The sequence below is a fragment of the Podarcis raffonei genome, chromosome 15 (genome assembly GCF_027172205.1).
Source record: "Podarcis raffonei isolate rPodRaf1 chromosome 15, rPodRaf1.pri, whole genome shotgun sequence".
Classification (NCBI taxonomy): domain Eukaryota; kingdom Metazoa; phylum Chordata; class Lepidosauria; order Squamata; family Lacertidae; genus Podarcis; species Podarcis raffonei.
Genome location: NC_070616.1, coordinates 36,612,995 through 36,640,394, shown reverse-complemented (window position 1 = coordinate 36,640,394; position 27,400 = coordinate 36,612,995). Strand labels below are relative to the sequence as shown.

The 27,400-nt window shown below is 43.1% G+C and overlaps 1 protein-coding gene across 6 annotated transcripts in view; it reads left to right on the top strand.

Moving 5' to 3' along the window:
• UNC5D (unc-5 netrin receptor D) overlaps positions 1-27,400 on the top strand; it is a 406,442-nt gene that overhangs the window by 305,210 nt on the left and 73,832 nt on the right. For 4 of the 6 annotated variants that reach the window (XM_053367889.1, XM_053367890.1, XM_053367887.1 and 1 more), the window contains 4 exons: positions 2,747-2,779; positions 13,041-13,226; positions 21,412-21,789; positions 26,867-26,951. In XM_053367889.1, coding sequence (XP_053223864.1) covers positions 2,747-2,779; positions 13,041-13,226; positions 21,412-21,789; positions 26,867-26,951 — 682 coding nt within the window. The remainder of the gene's footprint in view (positions 1-2,746; positions 2,780-13,040; positions 13,227-21,411; positions 21,790-26,866; positions 26,952-27,400) is intronic. The other 2 variants (XM_053367891.1, XM_053367888.1) reach the window with 1 other exon arrangement.

Genomic DNA, 27,400 nt, shown 5'->3' with positions numbered 1-27,400 from the left:
CACTAACTTGTGTGACTTTAAAAGAGGATTAGACTAATACATGGACGTGAAGGCTGTCTGTGGCTACTAGCCATGATGACTATGTGCTGCCTCCCCGGGCAGTATGTCTGTGAGTACCAGTTGCTGGGGATCACAAACAGGGAAATTACTTTCCTTCAAGTAGCACCTTAAAGACCAACTAAGTTACCGTATTTTTCGCTCTATAACACGCTCCCAACCATAACACGCACATAGTTTTTAGAGGAGGAAAACAAGAAAAAAAATATTCTAAAAGAAACAGTGGATGTATGATTTTTGTGGTTCATGCTGTGGCCACAGACATGTGATCTGACGGTGAGTTTGGGGTAGCCCAATGCAAAAATCCTGAGGATCCACGTGGATCCGTACTTTGTAACCCCAGGCAACAGTGGGTGCGTGATTTTTTTGGTGCATGCTGTAGCCATGGACATGCTATGTGATCTGATGGTGAATTTGGGGTGACCCAGTGCAAAAATCCTGAGGATCCATGTGGATCCGTGTTTTGTAACCACGTGAATGAAGGAACTGTCAGTAATGTATGATATCTCCAATACAGTGATGAAGGAAGGGGGGGGGAGCTCACACTTGTCCTAGGCAAAGCAGCCAACTCCTATAGGCCTAGGTGCCTTCACCCCCCCATTAAATATTTGAGGGAGTCATCCCCCATCCCCCATTGTGGTATGTGAGTGGGGCTTACCTGGCTGTCCCCCCAATATTTTTTGAAGTTGGAAGAGGGAGGGAGGGAAGGAAGAGAGAGGGGGAACTCACATTTGTGGAGCTGCCTTGCCTCGGAGCAAAAAGAGAAGGAGGAGACTCAGGGACACGAGCCTTGTAAGCCGCTTTGTTTGAATTTACCGGTGAGGTGCTGGGGGAGGGACGGAAGGGGATGCCCTCTTTGTCCCTCCTTCCGGCTCATTGTAAAGAAAGCAGAGTAAGAGCCGCTTACATTTGTGTAAGGGAGAGCCATAGAGCAGGCAGACACTGAGAAAGAGAGGCTGTCTCCCTTTCCCCACCTTGGCTTTTACACGCTGCGCGCAGCTCTTGCCAGCTTCCGAGCGCCCACCTCGCCAAAAAGCCATAGAGGAGGCAGACAGGAGAAAGAGAGGCTGTCTCCCTTTCCCCACCTTGGCTTTTACACACTGCGTGCAGCTCTTGCTGGCTTCCGAGCTGCCTCCCTTCTCCCACCTCGCCAAAAAGCCATAGAGGAGGCAGACAGGAGGAAGAGAGGCTGTCTCCCGACACTCAGCTGTTGCTCAGCTGTTGCCGGCTTCTCAGCCAGCCAAGCGGAGGAAGAGAGGCTGCCGAACAGCCAGCAAGAGTGGTTCCTCCTGCCTGCATTCGCTCCATAACACGCACACACATTTCCCTTTACCTTTTAGGCAAAAAAAACTGAGTGTAATGGTGCGAAAAGTACGGTAGTTCTTGGTATGAGCTTTCGTGTGCATGCACACTTCTCAGGTCTTACTTTTGGGCTTCCCATGGACATCTTGTCGGCTTCTTAGCCAGGATGCTCGAAAAGAGCATTGTGTTTGTGGTCTTTTGGAGAACAGGGGTGCCAACTTGAATAAAATATTGTGGGGGCCCAGGTAAGCCCTGCCCCACATAATCAATCACATAACTCAGCGCACAGACACCATTTGAATGGAAATGCCCATCAATGGGGGAGGGGTTCAGCCCTCAAATATTTTATTGTGGGGGCCAAAGTACCCACAGTCCCTAGGAGTTGGCTTCTGTGTTGAAGAATATTCTAGGGCTCCAAAGAATATCCAATGACAAAACAATTTGACATTTATTTATTTATTTTGCATTTTAATGAGAAACTACCCAATTCCCAGTTTTTGAAACAATATGTGAACTGAAACACAATTATCCTTCAACATTCACACTCCTCCAGATTTTGTAGTGCGGTTCTCCAACCATACAATGTGTATAAGCAAGCATATATTAGAGGAAATTGTTTTAACTTGTTTTGTGCCTCCCACGGTGAGGTTTTCCCTACTCTCCCCTTTTCTGTACACTTCTCAAGTCATCACCTCTAGGGTCTAGGGCCACTTTAATATCAAGAGCAAATTTGCACCCATTGCTTTTCATAAACCATTGTCTGAACACAGTCATTGCTTTTTTCCAGTAGCAGCTAATTTACTGGATTAGATAGACTGTTCTGTTTTCCCTTGCATCTAGCATAGAATTAGTAGTATCTGGAAGAGGTGCTCTTGAGAGCTTGGAGATTCTGTTTGGTGGAATAATTCCAATGGAAAAGAATATTTCACTTTACCAGCTAAAGCATCTCCCAAGGCAGAATGCCAGCTTAAATTATATCCTTTCTATTGCACTCTTCTCAGATTTGTCCATACATGTCTGGGGGCAGATAAGGATAGACACTGCATCCTGTTGAAATCAATGTCACAAATCTTATTGACTGGAATTGCAATTGTCCTTGTGTGTATTTGGACATTTGAGCAGAAATTTAAAAATTGATAATTACCCTCCTTCCCTCCCCCAAACACTTTAAGTAGTTTATTTTTAGTATGAAAGAAACAGAAGGGAATTTATATGTCCGGGAGAAGGGCGGGGAGAGAGATTACATAAAAATGGTTATTGTCAGCTGCCAAGGAGAAAATATTTCATTTGTAGAGCTGGACAGAAAGTGTTCTAGGAAATGCATTCCTTGTGCATTTATTAAGTGCAACTTTCTCTCTTTCTCTTCTCTCTCACTTCCTCTTTTTAGATAAAAAGCCTCTTCATGAAATAAAACCCCAAAGTAAGTTCATTTCTTCTCATGTAACTTTTTAATATCTTACTATATAATATTTATTTGTAAAAAGAAGAAGAATAGTTGTCGCCGGTGCTTTTTTTCTAACAAAAATGTTTAGGGGTGCTCTCATTTTCCTACTCATATTAAAATACTTCCCCTCAATGAGGCCAAACTTAGATTCACAAAATGTTTAGGGGTATGTGTACCCCTGCGTCCCACCCAGAAAAAAAGCACTGGTTGTCACACTCCAGTTTGCATGGCCACGAGCAGGAGGGCACGTCAGCTGTGTCATGGTGGCAGAACAGCAGGCAGGTGTTTCTTGGAGGTGCGTGAGCAAGCGGCAGGCGACCCAGACTAGTCACAGAGGAACAGACATGGCAGGTGCTGCAGGAACCTAGAAACCACCCTGCTTCGCTGCCGCTGCAGACCCAACACTGATGCAACTCTTTCAGCCTCAGCAGTGTTAGTGGCAACAATGCAGGACTGTGCTGTGGAGCTGCTCCAGCAGGCAAGGGGACATTGAGGTCAAGGAGAAGGTAACCAAAGGGGTTGGAGTTGGGCAGAACACCAAGGGGCAGGTTTAGCAAGCCTCACCGTTCTCTCCTTGTTGCTGCTGGAGGCCATGGTTGCTGAGGGAGACTTCCTCCTCCCCATCATGACCTGTTTGCCAACGGTGATGGTAGTGGCAGGGTGGAAGATAGTGAAAAAGCTTTCTCTTCTTCATTCCCGTCTCGCCCATGAACAGTGGCAGTGACGGTGGGATTGTTGAATCGGGGCAAGTGTTGAAGGGATGGGGTGGTGGTGGAAGATTTTGGGGTGTGCTGTGGGGAATGGGGAAGTTAAAGGACCCCTGGATGGTTAAGTTCAGTCAATGGCGACTATGGGGTCGCGGCACTCATCTTGCATTCAGGTTGAGGAAGCCAGCGTTCGTCCACAGTCAGCTTTCTGGGTCATGTGGTGAGCATGACTAAACTGCTTCTGGCGCAATGGAACACCGTGACAGAAACCAGAGCGCACGGAAACACCGTTTACCTTCCGGCCACAGCGGTACCTATTTATCTACTTGCACTGGCACGCTTTCATAATAATAATAATAATTTATTATTTATACCCCGCCCATCTGGCTGGGCCTCCCCAGCCACTCTGGGCGGCTTCCATAGAAACCAAAAATACAGTAAAATATCACACGTTAAAAACTTCCCTGGAAGTTTCAAACTGCTAGGTTGGCAGGAGCTGGGACAGAGCAACGGGAGCTCACTCCATTGCGGGGATTTGAACTGCTGACCTTCCAATCGGCAAGCCCAAGAGGCTCAGTGGTTAGACCACAGCGTCACCCGCATCCCTACCATGGGGAAGTTATGGGTGAGTTGTGAGGGGATGGGGGAGTTTGAGGTGAACTGTAGGGAGACTGGCAACAGAGATGGGGTAGACAGGAATTGGGGGTTAAGGAGCTGTCTGCACCAGACCAGCCTCATTTATCTACTCATACAAGTTTAGGTAAGTTCTCCCCCCATTAAACAGTGGCTCAGTGGCATTCAAAGGAGAGTTGGGAGGACTTCTGCTCTCTGGAGTGCCTCTCAATGTCCTTTAAAAGGGGTTGGGGCAAGCTGTGAAGGGGTGGTTGGTCAGGCGAGGTGTAAAAGGAGGAAGAGTTGGCCAGGTGTGGGGGAAGGGGAGTTGGCAAAGGGGTTGGCAGGTAGGGGTAGGTGGCACTGGTGCAGTCACAAAGGTCACAGAATATATCTTCGTTTGAAGCAATAACATCAATAGACCTATTCACAACTGCATTCACAGTTAATACTGCCATTGTTGTTGCAACAACATCAAAATCAGAGCTACAAAGTATAACACATTGTAGTTACTTTAAAATGTTGATGAAGAAAACGTTTGTGATTCCTCTTTCATTTCTGTAATAATAATTTATTGGACGGAGAATTAAAATATGCACCTTACTGGCCAAAAGCCATGTCCCCTCCCTCTGCCCTCATTCTGGGTTTTGTAGCAGAAAATATAGATACTTAACATTTGAGCCTTTAGTAAAATTATATAATGCATTTGTGGGAAGGAAAAGATTTGCCTTAAAAGTTAGAAATGAAGACTTAACAAACGGATCAAAAGCTATGAAATGACTCACATTAATTAAAAAACCAAAAACCAAAAACAACCCACACATAGTTCATATGTTTGTTAATCTAGATGAAGCCTGAGTTCTTAGCACATAATTTTGTTTTGAAAATGTAGATAATATAATTACACTAGATTGGTGGAATGGGACTTTGCAACTGGCTACCAGCCAGATAGGGGGCCTTGATATAATTGGGACAGGGCAAAGATTTGCACTAGTGCCATGAAGATCTTCTCCCCCCCCATCCCCCCTTTCATTCTGTTCCCCAAATCTGCTCTGATGGGTTGGGAGAATATCCAGGACAGGTTTGGGGGTTGCACAGGTAGGAGAAAAGCAGGAAAATATTCTGCTGTGCCAGGAGAAATCCTTGCGCTCATGGGTCCAGCGACTTAGTGCTGTGTTGAATATTATGCTATACCTGTGGACCTGGCTTAGTGGATGCATCACATATGTCATCTTTTGGAAGGCAAGTCTGAGCAGGTTCAGGTCATGCTAGTTGCATCATGTTCTGAGGAAGAGAAAACAGTTTGTGGCTGCTAGTGCTGTAGCGTCCCTCCTCCCCATGTCAATATCTATTGTGGAGTGAACTTCTGGGGGTGGTTTTTTTGGCTCCCTGTCTTTCTGTGGAGTGTTTTATTTTTCCATCCCCGTTGACTGCAACTGCAGACTTTTTGTTTAACATTCTGATAGTCCTGGGAGTTGAGACGACAAGGTGTTGTCTATGCACATATCTCTCTTTTTTTATGTAACTCTGTTGTTTGGGATAGTGGTGCCTGGGGCTTTCCTTTGTCCTGAGTGCCCACCAACAATGTTTCCCTTCAGCAAATTCCCACTGGCTCTCTAGTGTGCTCACAGTTATCTTGGTGTAGTAAGAGATAAGGCTGAGCCCTGCATCTAGGTCCAAAGCCCAGATAACGAACTGAATTGGGCTGCTTCAGGTTGACTTGGGAATTGGTCAGATTCAGTTGAGGAAGCCCTGAAACACCCTAGGTCAGATCAGGTCCTCCCAGAGTGATCTAGAGTTGTCAAAAGGGGGGCAGTATGGCGATGAGGACAAGGGGGTGGAAACAAGGGGTGCAGGCAACTTGATTTCACCTTCTCCCACCCCCCAACTTCATGTTTAAAGCCCGGATTAATTGGGATGGGGAGGAAGGAGATGTACATCTCCTCTCCTTCCTCCTAACCAAATGACTGTGCAAGACCCCCAGATTGGTTCAAGGTCCTGGGCTGTATAAATTCAGAGTTGTAGGGTTTGAAGGAACCCCAAAGAGAGCCAGTGTGGTGTAGTGGTTAAGAGTGGTGGACTCGTAATCTGGTGAACCGGGTTTGATTCCTCCCCTCCACATGCAGCTGCTGGGTGACCTTGGGCCATTCACACTTCTCTGAAGTCTCTCAGCCCCACTCACCTCACAGAGTATTTGTTGTGGGGGAGGAAGGGAAAGGAGAATGTTAGCCGCTTTGAGACTCCTTCGGGTAGTGATAAAGTGGGATATCAAATCCAAACTCTCTCTCTTCCGCAAGGATTATCTAGTCCAACCCCCTGTAATGCAAAGTGCTGGATCGGACCCTAAATTGGATAGGCCCTTATAATATAGTGCAGTGACTTCTTGCTGAACATTTTGATATGTGTGCTCTCTCCCCTTATTATACTGTGTTGGCTAAAGGGCTATGATATTGTGCCCTGCAACACCCCTACAGGGATGAGGATGTGGAAGGAATTTGATTTCAGATTTTAATGCAAAACTTCCTATTTGTGATGCAAAAGACACCTGTCCTTCAAAATTTGCACTTCCCTGAATTGTATGACGCTGTTCTCCAGCCGGATAATGTGTGTATTATAGGGTAAAGTATGCATAAAATGAATATATCAGTAAAACCATATAGAAATGCATTGGAGGAAATTGTTTGCAGAAATACATATATTAGGCAAAACTACTTACAAAAAATGTACATTAGGAGATTTGCACTAAGATGCTAACATTTATTTATAATGAGAACTTTTTTTAAAAAAAGCAACACTAATGCAGAAATGTGGAAAACTGGACTGCAAAAATGAGGAACTGAAAGAAATTGAAATTGACAAATTTGTGCATGCTTCCATGGAGGAGAAGGAGTCAGTGTTGCCTTTTGCACCTAGTGGGTTCTCAGAGTAGTTTAACAATCGATCCCTCTTCCACAGGGAACTTTGGCATTTGTAGCCCTGTGAAGAATATAGGGGTCTCCCAGTAACTCTCAGGCTACAGCTCCCAGGATTCTTTGTGGGAAGCCATGCTTGTTTAAGGTGGCATGATGTTCCTTTAGCGCAGATGGGACCCTCATTTCATTCCTTGTGCTCCTCACTGAGTTGTTCCTTTAAATAGCTTAATAAAATAAGATACGTTTACGTTTTAGATCCTAATGAACTTGAATGGGATTTGAACAGCCAAGAGCAGACACTTTTTCTGCTGGGAATATGCCTCTGGTGGTGCTCTGTCTTAGTTATTGTGCTTAAGCCAAGGAAAAGGTGGGGTGGACTTTAAAGTGTTTCATCATTACCTTGGATGTTTAGGGAAGTTTCCAGTTGTTAGAGTATAATACACTTGGCAGTCCAGCAGCACCTAAAATTGTCAGGCTGGCTGCTGTGCTTTTGTTTATTCTCTCCTCATCTCCTGTTTCACGATTGGATCCTTAAAGTGGGCTAGCCAAACTGCTGAGGTCGATTTTAGTGCCTTTTAGTACCTTGGGGAATGAAACTCTTTATTTTAAATTGTGAGATTAGAGATGTGTTATATAAATGCCCCTCGTTGCTTGCTATTGAATGGAACAGGCATTAAGTTTAAGACCACATGAATCATCATTGATGTAAAATCAAAGTCAATTATTAAGATAATTGAGAAGCAACCAATTGTGGTAAATAGCCTTATATATAACTCTCTGTTTGGGAACTGTGTTTCTCGTATGTGTGGACTTCTCCACAGACAAGCAAACGGAGGGTTGAAGAAAGAAGTAGATTGCAGTGGCTTGCCGTTTTAGTAGCAGGTGGCAAGGAGGACAGACGAACAAAGAAATTGTGATTGTTGGTTTCTGCTAGGAAATCTACAGCAAAGCAGAGGAGATGAGTGGCCTGCACAGATTGTGCAAAATTTTAGTATAAATGAGATAATTAAATCAATTACGATTCCTAATACATTGGATCGAAATGTTTCATTTTGTGTTTCTTCGCTTCTTAAATTCTCTTCAGGTTTTTAATGGAACTTAATAATGGTTAATGGAAACTTCATTACCGTAAAATGTATTTTGATAGATGTTGGCCAAGTTGGGAAGCACAGACCCTCCAAGTGTCCCTATTTTCCAGAGACAGTCTCGGATATACAGAAGCCATCCCGATTTCTGATTTGATCCCAGAATGTCCCTCTTTTCCTTAGGATGTCCCTATTTTCATTGGAGAAATGTTGAAGGGTATGGACTTATCCGACCCCCCAAGCCGTCTGAAGGCAATCCGATATAGGGAAGTGTTTTTTTTTAATGTTTAATGTTTTATTGTGTTTTTATGTTGGAAGCTGCCCAGAATGCTGGGGCAACCCAATAAGACAGGCATAGGCAAACTTGGCCCTCCAGATGTTTTGGGACTACAACTCCCATCATCCCTAGCTAACAGAACCAGTGGTCAGGGATGATGGGAGCTGTAGTCCCAAAACATCTGGAGGGACGAGTTTGCCAATGCCTGCAATAAGATGTATGGGTTATAAATAGTAAAATTATCATTGTGGAACAGGATGTCCCTATTTTCATCAGAGAAATGTTGGAAGCACAATGTCTTGGCTCAGACATAACACCAAATTGTGCTTTGGGGAATATGTGCCCCAGGCTTCAGACTTGCATGCTCCTCCATCCTTCCTCTATGAGCCAGTTGCCTCTCTGCTGTCCTGGTTTAAGACAAAGCAAATATGTCAAACTTTGGCATGCATCTGCCAGGTTTCTGATCCTAGTTTACACAGCAAATACAGACCAAAGTTTGTCAGATCAAGCAAAATGGGCATATGATCTGTCTCCAGCCAAGAAAGGAGGGAATTGTTATGTCCCAGTACAAGAGGGACACAGCACAAAATCATGAACCATACTATGCTGTTGTGGTTCTTCCCAGTGTGAACCATCCCCCTCCCCCGCCACCATAAAATATCTGATCTTCTCTGTGTCAGAAAAACACAGATCATGAGATAACTTGCAAACTAGGCAGTGGAACTTGATAAAGCCACCTTACTGAAGCTGAGGTGATTTTATGTTAAAGTTTTGTTGGGTTTACCTAAAGATGTATTGTCTTCCAGGCTAAGTTTAAAGACAGATGCTTGCGTATTAAAAGTCAAATTTATAAAATATTGTTGTTGTACTGGCCTATGATGCACAATATGTGTGTTAATAATTTATAATGTAATATAATAATGATATTTGTGTTGCCCAGGTTATAACTGAACGTCGCTTTTACTAAACCCAATTGCTGTCAGTGAGGACACAGAAAAATATGATTAGAAAAATATCATTTGATGACGCAGCTTTGGAAAGATATTCAACCTTAGCCTATTAGTCTATATGGGCATCTGTTTTATGCTTTGGGCTTGTTTTATTGTTCCACCCCTTCTAACAATAATTTCCTGGTTCAGATGAAATGGAAAACTATGGTTTGTGTGAAGGGAGAAGTAAAGGAAGTTCTGTGCATGTGCAAAGAAATGTTTGTGCTTATCTCAGTGACCGTCTGAGCTGCCTCAGTTTTTAAAACTTGTAGTTTATACTCTGCATTAAAAATAAATAAATCTGTATTGTATATTATGCAAAGGTTTTTGGCCAAAAGCCCTTCCCTAGTTAGGAGGTCTTCTAACAAACAGCCTTGTGCATATTGCCTTGAGTTTAAGGATGGAAGAAATGCATGATATAAATATACCAAAATAAGATACAACTCTTTAAAAAATAAAACCCATCTGGTCTAAAGTAAGTACAGAAAACAATACACACACATTGCTAGCATTATGTTTCCTTTACTTTCCACTATTCCATCAGAGGGAGTTGTGTGTGTGTGTGTGTGTGTTTAGTTTTGCCTGAAACAATGTTAAAATGAATGTTTCATCAACATTTGGCATTTTTGGAACAAATAAGACTGTCTTGAAATGGAAGAATAATTCTTAATCTTCCCACAAGCATTTCCCAACATGATTCAATTGGGATGAAATGAAGAGCAGGGGTCTTTTCCTAAACATGGTGAAATTTTGAAGTTAACCTCTTGGGCCCACAGAAAACCAAAGAGAAATGCATTATTATCGGGGTTCATCTGACCCTCTTATTACAGTCCTTTAGGAAATCTCTAAAGACCCATTTATTTTCCTTGGTTTTCTCTTGAGTTGTTGGTTTATTGAAGGGCCTGTTGTTTTAATTGTATTTGATATTGGTTTTTAATATTAGTGGCCTGTCTGTTCAATTATTGTCCCTGACTTTTTTTAAAAAAATGTTTCTCTATTATTTACTGTATTTTTCGCTCTATAGGACGCACTTTTCCCCCCTCCAAAAATGAAGGGGAAATGTGTGTGCGTCCTATGGGACGAATGCAGGCTTCAGGAAGCTATCCGCAAGACTTAGGAGCCCACAGGAGTTCCCGCCGGGCTCCCTAGGCTTGCGGATAGCAGCCTGCAGCCCAAAGCCTGGGGCGTGCTGAGCAGCGGATCTCGGGCTTCGGGCAGATATCCGCAAGCCTGGGGAGACCGGCGGGAGTTCCCGCCAGGCTCCCAAGGCTTGCGGATAGCAGCCTGTTCTGGGGGCTGGGGCCGGGGGAAGCTCGGGCCTCCCCCGCCCCAGCCCCACGCCTGGGGGGGAAATATTTTTTTTCTTTATCCCCCCCAAAAAAACACTAGGTGCACCCTATGGGCCGGTGTGCCCTATAGAGCGAAAAATATGGTAATTGAGTAAGTAGCCTTCACAAATCCTTAAGTGCCAGACTAGGAATCTTAGGCCATGATAGAGATGATAGATAGATGATAGATAGATAGATAGATAGATAGATAGATAGATAGATGATAGATAGATAGATAGATATAGATAGATAGATAGATATAGATAGATGATAGATGTTTTCTTTTTAAAAGAGAAACCTGAGGGTAAAACTCTGAAGTACAGTGTAACATTATTATTTTTTCACATTCCCAGAGGTCTGCCAAGATAAAACCTTAACTTCTAGTTCTTTGCTTAATTAGAAACAGGGTTGTTTTTTATTTGTGTGTGCAAATTTAGAAAAGTGTTTGTGAATTTAAACTGCACTGTCTCTCAAAAGTTTAAATCAAAGATGGAGAGCCGGTGGCCCTCCAGTTTTTGTCGGACTCAAACTCCCATATTGGCCAATAATCCGATGTGCTGACTGGGGCTGATGGGAGGGCACCAGGTTGGAAAATGCTGGTCTAGACTCTCTAGATACCTTTGTCGATCTCTTTCAGTTGATTTATGGTGTATGTTGCTCGGTTTGAAACATTTGAAAAAAATGGTATAGAAAAAAATCCATTTGTGGGCTTTTCACATGCCCCTGAAATGGTGGTGGTTTTTTTTTAAAAAAACCCTTCAACAAGCCTTTGCTGTGACATTGCCTAATTGGTCCCACTGACAAAGATTAATGCCTGTTTTCTGTGTGGAGATTTTTTAAAAAATTCAGACAAGCTTCATGGATCCACAACTGCATGGTTCCAATGACATAATTCACCTTTCATATATTTGTCCATCGTTTCCTACCTACCTACCCATTTTCTGGCATAAGAGATTTTCTGGGAACAGCAATAGCATTCTGCATTGTTCTCCTTAAAAACAAACAAACAAAAAGATCTTCCCAATGTATCACTTCCTTTTCTTCTCGATATTTCTCCAGAAGGTTCAAATGAGATTTGGAACACCAGACTGCAGTACAGCACAACTATTCAGATACTGGCAATAGAATTCTGTGGAGGAGTGAGGCTGAGCTGGGGGGAAAGTTATCTGACCCACAGAAATAAAGTCTAATAGTTCAGTAATTTAAAAGTGTTCATAAGGCAGTGTTTCTCAAACTAGTGTCTGCTGAGAGGGGGCTTTCTAAACTTACTCTTCCTTAAGCTGCCCCTCAGCTGTACCGCAGCAGAGCATGAGATTTGCACCTATCTGCTGTACACAAATATGCTCTACACAAATATGCAAAAATATGACATTACAGAGGAAGAAAGAGAGAGACCAAAACATGGTTGTCCCTTCCTAAATCCATACACAAGGATATAATGGTATAACAGGGGTGGGGTGCCTCAGGCCCAAGGGCTGAATGCAGCTCTTGTTGAGACCACTCTGTCTGTCTCTTAGAACAATCTCCAGTCCATGTCCCCCCCACCCAAGACATACCCTTCCAGTGCCAGATTTACATATAAGCTAAACAAGCTACAGCTTAGGGCCCTACTCTCGGGGGAGGAGGGGGAATTCAAAGGAAAAAAACCTGGATGTACATTTCCCAAATATAAGATAAAAAACAAATAAAATAAAACCTGCATGCAGCAACAGTGTTTTGTATTGTGTAATGGGCCCCGCCTGCTAGCCTGCTCCCTAAAATATAACTGGTTTGCTCATTTCTATATATAGGGTACCTACATTCTGCATGGATTTTGCATTCTGCATTGACTTTTCAACAATACCTTTGATAAAATACATATTTTGTTATGTGCAAATGGCTTTAGATACCTATTAGGTCCATAAATTACCATATAGCATATATTCAACACAAAAAAAGTGACATTTGTTGTTGACAAAGGACAGATGGACATATCAAGGGCCCCATTACCTTCAGTAGCTTAGGGCCTCATCAAACCTACATCCAGCCCTGACCCTCTTCCACTTCGTTCTTGAACTGTGTCCTTGAACTTTGAGGATGACTCTGGTTGCCCAGAAAGAGAATCTGAAGGTGGACATATCTTGTCCTTAGATCTCTAAAAAGGTAGAGAACCAACAAGTCAGAAGCATGTGTTTCTTTGCTCCTTTTCTCTTTCCAAAACGTTTTTTGGAAAAGGCTCCCATTAACACTCAACAAATGCTTAGTGTCCATCGCTGCTTCTTTCAGGACGCAGATGGGAAGCCTGAAACCTGTTCCTCATTTTGTTGCCTTTCCTTCTCTCCTTGCAGACATTGAGAATGCCACGGACATTGCCTTGTACTCAGGCCTGGGTGCTGCCGTCATTGCGGTAGCCGTCATTGTCGTTGGTGTGACTCTCTACAGACGGAGCCAGAGTGAATATGGTGTGGATGTGATCGACTCATCTGCCCTAACAGGAGGCTTCCAGACATTTAATTTTAAAACTGTCCGACAAGGTTGGTAAGGCAGAATGCCACTTATTGAGAAAGAGTCCATCTTTGCATGCAAAAGGATTCAGGTTCAATACCAGGTTTCTCCAGCTAGGATGAGGAAAGACCTCTGAAACCCTGGAGAACCACTACTGAGCTTGCTGGACCAAGAGTCTAACTTGTTATGTTCTTGTACGGTCGTGGTGGGGAAACTGCTTCATGGTGGTTATGTCCCACATGACACCTAAAAATCTATACTTGGAAGCAGCACAGAAAGGGCTGCCATTTTGGATTTAGGTATACAGTGGTACCTCGGGTTACAGACGCTTCAGTTTACAGACTCCGCTAACCCAGAAATAGTACCTCAGGTTAAGAACTTTGCTTCAGGATGAGAACAGAAATCGCATGGCAGCAGCGTGGCGGCAGCAGCAGCAGCAGGAGGCCCCATTAGCTAAAGTGATACCTCAGGTTAAGAACAGTTTCAGGTTAAAAACAGACCTCCAGAACGAATTAAGTTCTTAACCAGAGGTACCACTGTACACTGCTGTACTGATAATTGCAGCCTTCAGAATTTCTAAGCCTATAAGAGGTGCCTTTTAATAATGTTTTGAATGGGGGGAAAGTGGCAATACCATTTCTGTAAAAAAATTCTGGCAGTGGGAGAGTGGGAGGAGAGATTGTGATAGAAGCTAGCATCACACTTTCACTGAAAACCATGGATACAGAGGTCCTAGAAAGCTGAGACTCCAGTTTAATCTTACTGAAAACCATGGTGGATCACAAGACATTGGTGGGCCAATTATGCATGCCTTTGCCCCTTGATTAAGTGTACTTAACTTAGGGATCTGAACCACAAACAGCACCTTAATACATTCTTATTTTAGTATAATTTCTACCAGACATTCTCCACAGGGCAAGTGAATAGCACACAGATGTGGGCCCTTTTCAGCCCATGGACCACATTTCTTTCTGGGCAACCTTCCAGGGTCCACATGTCCGTGCTGGATGGGACCAGAGGTAAAATTGGGCAAAGCAATGTGTATGAATTTTACACACTCACACACTCTTCACTAACTTCCATGCAGGCTCCATCCCCGTATGAAACAGCGGCATATTCCTACATGACAGGGGGTGATCTTCAGGGGCCCTTCCAACTCTACAATTATATTATTCTATGTAAAGGCATTTTCAGAGTTCAAGAGCATATTCCGTCCAGGCTCAATGAGGGTGCAAAGTAGGATCAGTGGGGAATGTGACCTGGGGAGAAGATGTGTGGCTGGGGATGGTCTGGGGAATGTCTTGAGGGCCAAACAGAGGGGCCAGGGCATAGCTGTCAATGTTTCCCTTTTTTAAAGGGAAATTCCCTTATTCCGAATAGGATTCCTCGCAAGAAAAGGGAAAAGTTGACAGCTATGGGTCAGGATGTGTGTGCTTTGATCACTAGGCCTGATCTTTTTCATATGGTGAGAATCTGGTTATAAAAGTGTGGGTTTCTTTTACACGTATTTCCATTTTTCCTAGAAAAACCCATGGACTCCATTATTTCAAGTTCTGCAGTTCAGATAACTAAAGTACAGCAGTACTTCAGACAGTGGTAGTTCACAGACCCAAACACACCAAAAAACACTCAAGTGCACCATGTTTAGTCATGCATCAACACACACTCACGAGGTCTATCTTGTGCTTCTTTCCGGGAACAGTCTTTCCTTGAGACTGTGAGGGAGTAATTTTATGTACTGGGTGAGAAGAATTTCTATCACTCTCTTTTCTGAGATGAAAACCTTATTGAAGGTGGGAGGAAGTGTTGGGAGATGTGTGAACATAGCCCTGTTTTAATTCTTCCGAAGAAAAATATGATACAGTATTTCATAGATAAATATGTAGATGTTCCCCCCATGGGGCATGCGCCTTGCAAAGCATAAATTAAGATAAGCGAAGCAGAGAGAGATTCACAAACTTGTTTGAAATTAAGGACAGCTTGGTATATGTGTCTATTTAATCAGAGCCTGCTTTAATATATAAATGACGGTTGATTTTCTGATATATGTTTATTTCAGTTCATTACCGGAAATGCATACTTCAAATAGTTTGCATGCATGCTTTAATAGCTGCAAATTCTGATGTGTTAAATACCTTTAGAAGCTATCCAAAGTTGCCATTTTTAATTATTTATTCTGATGCAAAGATTGAATCTTTCCTGTTTTCACCATTGCTGCTTATTTAACTAGCTATTCTGAAAATTATTGTTATCAGTGTGCAAATATTTCATCTGACTTAACATCAGGCGATTTCAGGCTCAAATCCATAGACTAATGTTTGCGAGTAGCTGGAGCTGGAGATCCACTTGAAAGAGATGATAGTCATTTTACTACCCCTTGAAAGGATCAGCCCAGGTGGTAGACAGGACAAGACAAAAGTTTCCATTTTATAAACAGTGTAAAAATAAAAAAGTGCACAGAGGCAGCCTAACCATTCTCTCTCTCTCTCTCTCTCTCTCTCTCTCTCTCTCTCTCTCTCTCTCTTTCTCTCTCCACTCCCATCTTCGGCAACCATTTTGTAACCTGTACAAGTTGTTGTGCTTTTCTTCAACCCTTTCTCCCTATAGAAATGAATGAAATAAGCAATAAGCAAATATTCTGTTTCATTCAGACCTCATTTGCTTGAATTCCCATTCTACATTATAGCTTTAAACAAAATAAAAATGATGCTCATATTTTTCATTCTTTCCTAAAAACGAATGCACACCCCTATTTTTCACTCATCAATAGCTCAGTTGGCAGAGCATGAGACTCAATGAGCAAAACGATTCCTGCGTACAGGGGGTGGGCTGTATGTCCCTCATGGTCCCTTCCAACTCTACAAGTCTATGATTCTACAGCCACTGTTTACAGGTGAACTCTATGCAGCTCAATCTTAAGTGTGGTTATTCCAAAACGACTTCCATCTTGCTCTGTGGGACTTCATTCCCAACAGGTCTGCAGAGAGTTACAGCCTCTTGATCAGACCGGGGGCAGGGGGCCAACTGTGACATTCCCCCACTAACCTCAGCCTGCATTTTAGGCAGTCCACACCTTCCCACTAACAACCAGTCCAGGGATTGGCACTGCCTGTCAGCTTCCTCATCCTTACTCTCAGTTGCCCTTGTAGAATTCAGCAGGGAAGTGGGCGGGTGGGAATAGCACCAGAATTAGTTGGCGCTGCCTATCACTGGCTCTACCTCCAGCTACTGTTTGAGTTCCCTGCCACCAAATCTGATCATCAAGCTACATAAGGTTATCAGATTTTTTTCAAAGAATCCGGGGACACTTTTTTTTTTTTTGAAAGAGAAAAAAAAGTTATTTTTTTTAAAAAAAGAAAATAAGTAATATCTTCGCTTCTGTGGTCTCCTCTGGTGCACAGCCTTCCTCTGGGCCCCAGCCTGCTCTCTTGGAGCGCTAGCTGCCATGGAGTAGGCTCAGGTCAGGCCTGGGCTTGGCCACATGTCCTTGCCCTCTGGGTGCTCTTCTCCTCAGCGGCAGCAGCGCAGCAAGGTCAGGGCTCCCCTCTTTTTTCTCCTTCCTCTTTCTCTCTCTTCCTTCTCCTGTTCCTCTCCTCATTCTCCCTGCATCGGCTCTGGGGTTTCCTTGGCCCCGGAGCGCTGCTGGGCAGTTGGCCCAGTGGCCAGGTGCTCTCACTCACAGCTCAATTTGGGTCATGGGGGGTGTCAGTGGCTCCGCCAGTTGGCGTGCCAGGCGTCCCCAGTTCCCTCTCGGCAGTGGTGGTGGCAGCGGCAGTCTCAGCAGCCCGGAGTCAGCCTGGTAGCGCAGTTGGCTCTGGCTGACTTCAGGAGCTGTTCGCTGCTGTGGCGCCTGCCATTTTGCCTCGCCAGAAGTCCCCATATGATGTGTCTTGTGCCATTGAATCAATCACACAACATTCATTCCCTACTAATAAATCTACAACACTTAAAATATAAATCCGGGGACATTAAATGAAATCCAGGGACATTCCGGGGATGGATTTTGTCCAGGAACAGATTTGTAAATCCAAGGACTGTCTGGTAACCATAAGCTACAGGGTTCTGAAACCACGAGGAGGCAGAATTTGGTTGTTGACACTTGTAAGACACACAGCCAGCAGCTGCTATCTCACAGCTTGCGTACATGAATGTAGGATGAAACAGCATACAATCACTGGCAACAAGGGGTGGACAGGGGTCAATTTGGGTTTCTCTTATTTTCTAATTTCCGGTCTTCAATTCAGTTCTCTGATTTCTGTATCAGTTTGAGATGTATTTATTTTCAAAGAAGTCCTCATCAAAATGCATTGTTGTTTTAGGGCATTTCCCCCCGAATACATTTTTGCAGGCATTTTCCTGTAGTATAATAATGTATTTTATATCTTGTTTCCACTAACAGATGCATTTTTTTAGACACACTTTCACCCAAATATATGCATTTTTGTGCACATTATTTGGTTGGAGAATTGCATATTCTTCTTCAGTTATTAATCAGTCCAGCTCTAGCATTTGAATGCTGTTTGCAAATGATACCTATCATTCTGAATGGAAATAGGACAGAACAAAGCATGAAATTTAAAATTTTGGAGGGAATTGCTTACCTGCAATGAGATGGGGCTATGATTTTAATAGCCTGCCACACACACACACCCCAAAATCAGTAGTCTTTCAAAGAGACTTCTTGGTGCATGAAGTTAATTTTCTATAAAGTTTGAGCAGCTGATTTAAAGGTGGGTAAAGGCTTAGGTGTGAATCACCTTAAAAGAGCTTGGAGACCAAATAACAGGGTTTCAGAATTTCCTGAATATTTGTCTCTTCTTTATAAAATTCCCCCAAGTATTAAGACAATGAAAAATGAAGGCAGTGGAACACACACACACACACACACACACACACACACGAAAAAATCAATAACCCACCTAAAAATCTAGGTCTCCAATTCTTCAATTTCCTCAGCATTCACTGGGCCAAAGATCTCCCATAATAAGATTGTTAACTACCTTTCACTGCTTGTTTTATTTTTATTTTTTAAACTGAAATTTAACAACACATTAGGAAATGAAAAACATAGAAAACAGCATAAGCTCAGAAGGGTTCAAAGTAAACTATAAGAGGGCAGTCCATGTGGGAATTGTAGAAATTAGCTACAGGCAAAAGCTTAAGGATATATATAGAACAATAAACCTTGTTGTTAGGGGGGTAGGTAGAATTTATGAAATATGAAAAAGTGCTGGCAGGGGACTGAAGTTGTCGCACAAAAGTTAGGTGAAAGTGTTCTCAACCATAAGACATGTGGGGGCAGGAATCATAAGATTTCTTCTGGATCAGGCGAAGTCCCCATCTAGTTTAGCATCCTTTTCTCACAGTGACCGACTAGGTGCTTATGGTAAGGTCTGAAGCAAGGCAGCAGTGAATACTCTCTTTGACATTACAGTGCTCAAGAAAGTATACACAACACCTCAACAAAGGATTGTTGGACACAACTGAATATTGATTATGCAAAGAATTCACCCAGTGATGTTTGGAAACTGGACTTGGGGGAGGGGGGAATCTAACCAAAGCCTCAGAAAATAGCTTGATTTAACTGAGACTAATTTGGACCACATTATGCCCCTGATGACATTGTCAGGAGTGCAACAGAGTCCCACCAGATCCCACCTACAATCCCCCCACCCACATGCCTGCCTGCCTGGGTCCCTCCCACCTGCTGCTGTGATGGCGGCAGTAGGATTAAAGAACGTCTCTTCCTTGCCTCTCCGATGCCTGGCATGGTGCTGTAACTGTATGGCAGGCACAAGGAGCTCTGGGCAATGTTATTTTCCCAAGGCTACTGATGTATCACGAGCTTGACAGGGTCCAATTCTTCCCTCAAAATCCCCCAATGAGCCAGGCATGTCAAAACAGCACACTAGGTGTCAGATAGAGGAGGAGGAAGATCAATATCTGCCTCTCAGGTTCCACAGCTGCAAGAACAGCAAGGAATGGAGGGATGGAGTTGGCCATGTGGGAAAGAACAAAATAGGAAAAGAGGGTAAATTATTCTCTGGCTCAGTTTAAAATCAAAGCCAAAGAATGGGGGGCTGCTGGGCCATTAAAATCATCTTGCATTTTAACTTAAGCATCATGAGCTACTCAAATTCATATGTCTGAGTCAGAAAAGAGGACTCTTTCACATCACTAATGAATAAACAACGACCATGATCTCCCCCCAGCTAATTATGTTATTCTGGGGTGGGATCACTGCTGATTTTGTTATGAGAAACTGTAGTGGATATTATATGACAATGCCAATAAACGTGTGTGTGTGTGTGTGTGTGTGTGTGTGTGTGTGTAACCAGATTCTTTTAAAACAAAGCAATGTAAGTATTTGGGGGTAGGGGGAGAAACACTTTTGATGAGAGGCTAAAGATAGAAAACAAAAGGTAGGAACGACATAACTATTTTCCTGTGAGTTTCATTGTGAGCAAAAATAAAGAAAGTGATTATGGAAATTATTCAAATACTTGTCAAAGCACGTTATTCGCTGTTACTATAAAATAAGCAATTCTGTTATTTCTGTGAATCATTCCAAACCATAGTGTAGCAATAAGCGAAGAGCAGCAACAAGCCTTGGGTTCATGCATTCCCTGCTTCCCTCTCATCTTCCAGCACTGCTGGTAGAAGATTTCTTATTATGTCTAAGCTAGGAACTTTCGTTTGTTTAAACAGTGGTTTGCTAAAAAGGATATCATCAGCAGTGGCTTGGTCCTGATTTCCTACAATAACCCATAGTTCAATTAGCCACATTTTGTCCTTGGCAATTGCACTGTTACTTTATGAAGTGATCTTTACATTCTCCTCATGGCCAAGCCAGAGGAGAGGGGGAAAGGAGGTAGGCTCCCTGATACATCTGCTAAATGTACATGGTCCTATTGGTGGTGTTTTAAGTTGATCCTGAACTTAGCTGGCCATGTAGGGGTTCACTGTATTAATCCTGACTGTCATCCTGATCTTAAAGGGGTATTTTGGAAAATCTCAATGTTTTTATTTTGAAGGGGTGTCAGTTCCCATTGTTTTCAGCTGCTGTACCTCAGAAAATCCAAACAAAATGTCTCTTTGGTCTCCCACATTGGAAACCGCTAGAGATGGCATGGCCGAACACAGGATCTGGGACTAGAATGGGTAGAGAGTTCATGATCTACTTAACCAACTTTTTGATGCCTACGGCAGTCAGTTTCTCTCAACTGAATTTACAGTACGTCACAAGTATTTTTGAGAGAATAAAATGTGGGGGGGGGGGGAGAGACTGTGTTCCTTGGAGGACGTGGGATTAAACACCACAATTAACAAATGTATTGATTATTGGTTGCCAATGTGAAATAGTTCATCTTCTGGGATTTTTAATTTTAACTTGTCTGTTGATGTCTTCAGTTTTCAGCATTGATTTGGATGAAATGCAATTTTCATATGAAGGTCCTTATAAAAGGCTTAAAGTGCATGAGTGAATGCATTAGAAATCATAACTGTGTATAGTGATACTCATTAGGGCAGGTAATACTGTGCATACAATACTGTACATACAGAATATATATATTTCACATATATACTAATGGGGTAGAACTGGCAATGATGGACCAGGAACTTTAGGTCATGGTGGCTGGCTCAATGAAAATGTGCCACAGCTGGGTGTGGGTGGGTGTGTTTTAATGCAAAATATATTCCTCCATTAGGAAATGGAGTTAAAATGAAATGGCCAATATTATAATAATGCTATTATATAAATAGATGGTGAAATCACATCTGGAACATTTTGCATAGTTCTGATTCGGGCATAGTTCTCAAAAATGATATTATAAAGCTGTAAAATGTTCAGAAAAGGACAACCAAAATGATCAAAGGGCTGGAACAACTCCCTTGTCTGTAGGCTAAAGTAGTATTGACCAAACAATGGTTTACCACCTCATTAAGAACTAGGCCAGGGAAGGGGAACCTTTGGTTCTCCAGATGTTGAATTAAGTCAGGGTGAGGAACCTGCAGCCCTCCAGATGTATTTGGACACCAATTCCCATCAGCCCCAGCCAGCATGACCGGGATGATGGAAAGCCAACGATACATGGAGCGCTACAGGTTTTCCATCCCTGAACTAGGCAATTCTGTAGACAAAGCTATACACACAACACTGTCTGTTGTACATAACAATGATAACCAATTGCCCGATTGATTTCCTTCCATCAGGTAACTCCTTGCTTTTGAACTCATCCATGCAGCCTGACCTGACCGTGAGTAGAACCTACAGTGGACCCATTTGCCTTCAAGATCCCATTGACAAGGAGCTTATGACCGAATCATCTCTCTTCAACCCTTTGACTGACATTAAGGTCAAAGTTCAGAGTTCATTTATGGTTTCTTTGGGCGTGACCGAACGATCAGAGTACCATGGAAAAACACATTCTGGGACATTTCCACATGACAGTAACAGGACCTTCCATCCCATACATGCAAAAAACAAAGCTGCATACATTCAGAATCTCTCATCGCTCTCCAAAAGAAGTGAGATGAGGGCCACGGGTATCTTTGGCCACCTGGGAGGACGTTTAGGAATCCCAAACACAGGTGGGTTGCTGCAAAGTCTGAATGTGTTTTGAAATGCATTATTAAGTGTTGGGGTAAACCTTTCTCTCGTTCTCTTTAATATGTGCTGTCATGGCAAGTTCTCTCAGTGGGGCTCATGACATATGAACTCTTGCTTGCTGTTACCAGCTGACAACTTGGTAAAGATACCCTAAGGACCAATAGCGAACACTCACAGAATGTCTGAGCAGTTGTAACTCATAACCCATGGGTAGGCAAACTAAGGCCCAGGGGCCGGATCCGGCCCAATCCCCTTCTAAATTCAGCCCGCGGACGGTCTGGGAATCAGCGTGTTTTTACATGAGTAGAATGTGTGCTTTTATTTGAAATGCATCTCTGGGTTATTTGTGGGGCCTGCCTGGTGTTTTTACATGAGTAGAATGTGTGCTTTTATTTAAAATGTATCTCTGGGTTATTTGTGGGGCATAGGAATTCTTTCATTTCCCCCCCCCCCCAAAAAAAAAATAGTCCGGCCTCCCACAAGGTCTGAGGGACAGTGGACCGGCCCCCTGCTGAAAAAAAATTGCTGACCCCTGTCATAACCTAATGAAATCTTGTTGCTGGGGAATTAAGATTGAGTAGATTTTCCCCAAGTCACTAGCATGGTCCTACTAAAAACACAAGAAAAGCCACATTGGATTAGACCCAGACTTCATATTGAACAGCATTCTCCTTCTAACACTGACCCAGTTCCTGCCACAAGGCTTTAAACCCTCCTTTACAAGGGGCTGTCTAGTGAGTCAATCAGGGTACTTAAAGGTAAAAGTAAAGGGACCCCTGACCGTTAGGTCCAGTCGTGACCAACTCTGGGGATGCGGCTCTCATCTTGCTTTACTGGCCAAGGGAACTGGTGTACAGCTTCCGGGTGATGTAGCCAGCATGATTAAGCCGCTTCTGGTGAACCAGAGCAGCACACGGAAACGCCGTATACCTTCCCGCCGGAGCAGGACCTATTTATCTACTTGCACTTTGTGCTTTCGAACTGCTAGATTGGCAGGAGCAGGGACCGAGCAATGGGAGCTCACCCCGTTGCGGGGATTCGAACCGCCAACCTTCTGATCGGCAAGCCCTAGGCTCTGTGGTTTAAGCCACAGCGCCACCCACTAAACCTCTGGCTCTGGCATTCCATTTGGATATGCTGCTGCCTACTCTTTGCCTACAGGGGCTCATAAGGGTGATGGGATACAGGGCATCCTTTCAACAGGGACACTGCCCTCATTGGTCATTGGGAGAGAGAGCTGTAACAGGCAGGGAGGAGCTTTTCAGGTATGGTCAACACTTCAGGACTCCCCAGACTTCAACACCACTGCCTTGCTCCAATGAAGTGCAGGGCTTCCAAGCACCAGGAGGACACAACTGTACTCCTTCCCCACCAACCTCTGCTGCTCTTTGCATGAACAAAGGCTCCCATCTAGCATTAGTGTTTACTTTGGTATGCAGAACATTCAGTGCTTTTTAAAAATAAATAAAAAATTGATATTAAAATGGAACATTGCTCACAGATACGATGATGATTAATCTCATATATAATTTGGTCCTATATCAATATTTACTAGGTTTCAGTCATGTACAGCCAGAAGTCTTAAATGGAGCGTGGATAGAATTTATTCCTGAGCTGCAAAACTTGCCAGATTATAATTATACCACTGTTTAGGTCCACTTCAAAATGTAGAAGTCTCCCACAATGATTTTTCCGTTTAGCATAATTGATCCATCCCTATAAATTTCCTTGGTGTACTTGATCAAATAGTTGAGATGAACTATGCTCAGAGGATGAGGCCAGCAAAGTTTATAAAACTAAAGTTTTCTAATGCCACGTGAAACCGAATTACATTAGCCCAGGAGTGGCCAACATGACACCCTCCAGGAGTTATGAACTGCAGCTCCCATCAGCCCTGATCTTTTGTCATACTGGTTGGAGCTGAAAGGAGTTGGAGTCACAACCATCTCGAGGGCAACATGTCTGCTACCCCCACATTAACCCACTTCTTTTAAAAATTGTTTTTTTTGTTTACATATTTAAGGTTTCACATATAAATCATTTACAACATCTTATCACATGCCTGCACTTATTAATACCAGCAGTTTAGCATGAATTTAAGTGTGTTTCAGATATGCAGTATTATACCCTTGTTTTACACACTATTGACAGCAGAAGGTGCCCCTTTCCAGTTAGGGTTCTGTCCTTCTTTGGCTATGGGGGAGATTTGGTTTTGTTTTATTGCATTTCATCAATGTATCCATGTTGGCGTAATTTGGAAAAATGGGTGAAATTGCACTAAGGCCATGTCTTGAACTGCCTATCCCCATATCTGGATTCTGCTTAGAATTAACACGCCAGCTGCACTGGGCAACTTAGAAACAGACCAGGACTAAATGCCTGGAGCATGACTCATCCATTCTCCCTTTGTCTGAGGAATTGTCTGAGGCTGCATTCAGCAGTATTGGCAGAAATATGAAGCATTCACACAGTGCAAGCAGTGGCAGAGGAAGAGGAGTGCGGGGAGAGTGCACCGCCCCCATCAGCATGGTCCCGGTGGGGTGCCATTGCAGCTGCCCCCCCGCCTGCTCTGCCCCCAGGACGCATGCCACACCCCTGCGGGCAGTGCATCACGCCCCCAGGACGCGTGCCAGTCTCGCCCCCACCTGCTCTCCACCCCCCGGTGCCGGAACATGAAGCTCCAACACTGAGTGCAAGGTATCATCACAGTTGAAGGTTACATGCTGTATGGTTCAGCATAGCATGGTGAGCTAGCATGATAAAGTGCTAGTGGATTTCTCTTTATACTTGAACCTTTACAAGATTTACTTCTAAGACCAGAAGAGCTGTATTATAGTAGATCAGTTCATTATGTACCAGCATCCCTTAAAGTTTATCTAGCCAGTGTGTTTATGCTTGTCTTGTACCATGAGACAGTAAACGCTTTATACTCTAAGCTGAACTGAGTGGGAAAGGAGATTTATTAACTGGGAATTCTGGAAAAGGCTGACGACTGGAAAACAGGAAAACTCTGATTTTTAGCTGGAAGATTCTGCTGGAACTGTGCATTCTCTGCCGATTACACTGGCCAAAGTGTGGCATCCTATCAACAACAGATGGTGCGCCCAAGCCGAACAGGTGATGGGCCAACTGACTTCTACAAGTTGTAACAATCCAGGCATACATCTCTCAGTTCCTTTGAGTGCTACGTGCTAAAGATGGCAGCACACAGATATACTTCCCATGAGGTTTGGTAGAAAGAAAAGAAAAGAAAACATTATTTTATATTTTAAAAAGATTTATAACAGTGGTAGAGTGCCGTGTTATCAACCATTTCTAAATATCAAAACTTCAACCCCAAGAAATGTCAGGCCTAGGCGCTGAATCCAGCCCTTCCGAAATCTCTGTCTGGCCCTCAGCACTCTTCCCAGGTCACGCCCCCTTCCTAGGCCACTCCCCCTATTCCCAGGCTGTCTCCATAGCTGTCCTGCCCCATGTCCTCCTTGAGTGCTTTTGGCTAGCTGGAATGTTTCCTTGAACTGCAATAATGCCTCTTGCTTGCCTAGATGAAGGATGGAGAGATGGGTGCAGGTGTATGCCTTTTCCATAGCTGGAAAGTAGACTCTTGCTTCAACCATTTCACCCTACTGTCACATGGCCTCTGGAGGAGTGGCACGTGAAGGGCTGTACATTTCCTCCCGTCTCTGAACTATAATATACAATTTGGAAGAGAGTCTTAACATACAATTAAACCTACCTCCACCTCTGCTGCCGCCATCAAATGTTTGCAAAAATCTCATTCCACAGCATTCTAGGTACATAACAGCTCACAGTGGAATATTTACATTTCAGGCAGGTGCTGAGTTTATTTTGTTGAGAAATGCCATCAGCTACCAATGAGTTCCTTGATTCAGGAAGCCAAGGCTGTAGCTGTAGTCATCATAACAATGAAAATATAATGATGAAACGTTGCCAATGAATGAATTTAAAGGTTTCAAGAGAACAATCAGAATATATGCTGCTGAACTATTTGCATGTAAAATTTGATGGATATGAAGAAGAATGTCCATTGATCTGTGCAGGATGGATGTAAAGTTGACAGGATTGTAATTTACTGGAACTCTTTTTGGAATGTGCTATGTTGGCTACATTCCAAAGGATGATTAACATTTTAGCAATACTACATATTTTATACAAAAGGTCAGTCACTTCACTTCTGAATTCTTTAAGACCTCTCAGATGAATGACACCTAGCTCTTAAAACTTCACCCTTTGTCACTGCTTTTTCACAATGGTTCTTCAAGTACCCTTCTTGGGGCGGGGGAGGGCAGAGAAGGAGATGATTCAGACATAAGAATTTGTCTTATGTCCTCTTATGTACCTCTTTTCAGAGCTGCTGCTCTGCCTGGTTTTATGTTTCTTACACCTTGGGGTGTTTCCTCCATTTGTGTATTTTCTCTTCTTGCTGCCACTATTTAAAACATGCTGACATTGTTTGGGACCCAGCTGTGCCCTCACTGATGTATGGACCACATTATAACAAACATGATTCTAAACATTATGAAAAACTTTCTATAGAGGCTGGGGTTGTATTGAAGGACATTTTGGAGGTTGGTGGGTAGGTAAGTACTGGAGTGAAATATTGACTGACTCTTGTACAGAGTCAGACCATTGGTCTATGTAGATCAGAGCAGTCCACACTGAATGGTAGCAGCTCTCCAGGATTCCATACAGGTGTACCTGGAGATGCCAAGGATTTATCTTGGACCTTTCTGCATGAAATGCATGTGCTGTACCTATGAGCCCATAGCCCTTCTCCAAAGCAATCTCTCTTTCATTTTCTAAATACTTCACACAATAGAAACCTCATTTTAACAATGACCTTGAAGAGAGATTGTAGTACCAAAATCACAGTATAACTGTAAATTGGAATGTTATCTATACTACACTGTTCAGGTGATGACAAAGATTCGTCTCACCAGTATGTTCCATTAGGCTAACGCTCTTCTTAAGCTACGACTCACTCCCAGCAGAGATTTGATACGCCCCCTAGTATCTTTTGTTCTTACTTTGTTACAGGAGTTAGCCTGCTGATTCCACATGGAGCCATCCCCGAAGAAGCATCTTGGGAGATCTACCTTGCCATCAACCAAGATGAAGCGAGGTAAGACAGGAGCAAAAATGATGCACATATGCTCATCAAAACTGTTAAACGCCAACTTATAGAACAGGAACGGGGACCCTCTTCCCACAACACCAAGGCAACTGGACCCCAACCCTAATCAGCTCCAGTCAACATAACCAATAGTTGGTGTTGATAGGAGTTGGAGTCCATCAAGAACTGGAGGACCAGAGGTTCCCTGTCACTGTTCTAGAAGAAAGGGGGAGTAATTGAAGTAACTGCATAATTTCCATTGATTTACAAATATATTGCTGCTCAAAAGAAGAAGGGTATATATAACTAGAAATTGAACTTTTTAAAAAAAATCAGTTCAATTCCTCCTCTATAGAGTAGTCTCTATAGTATGCTCTAAATTAGGGCTACTTAAGGTTGTGTCTACCAGGTGTTATTTTTTTTTTAAAATATAGTTATTGAAATTTTCAAAAAATAAA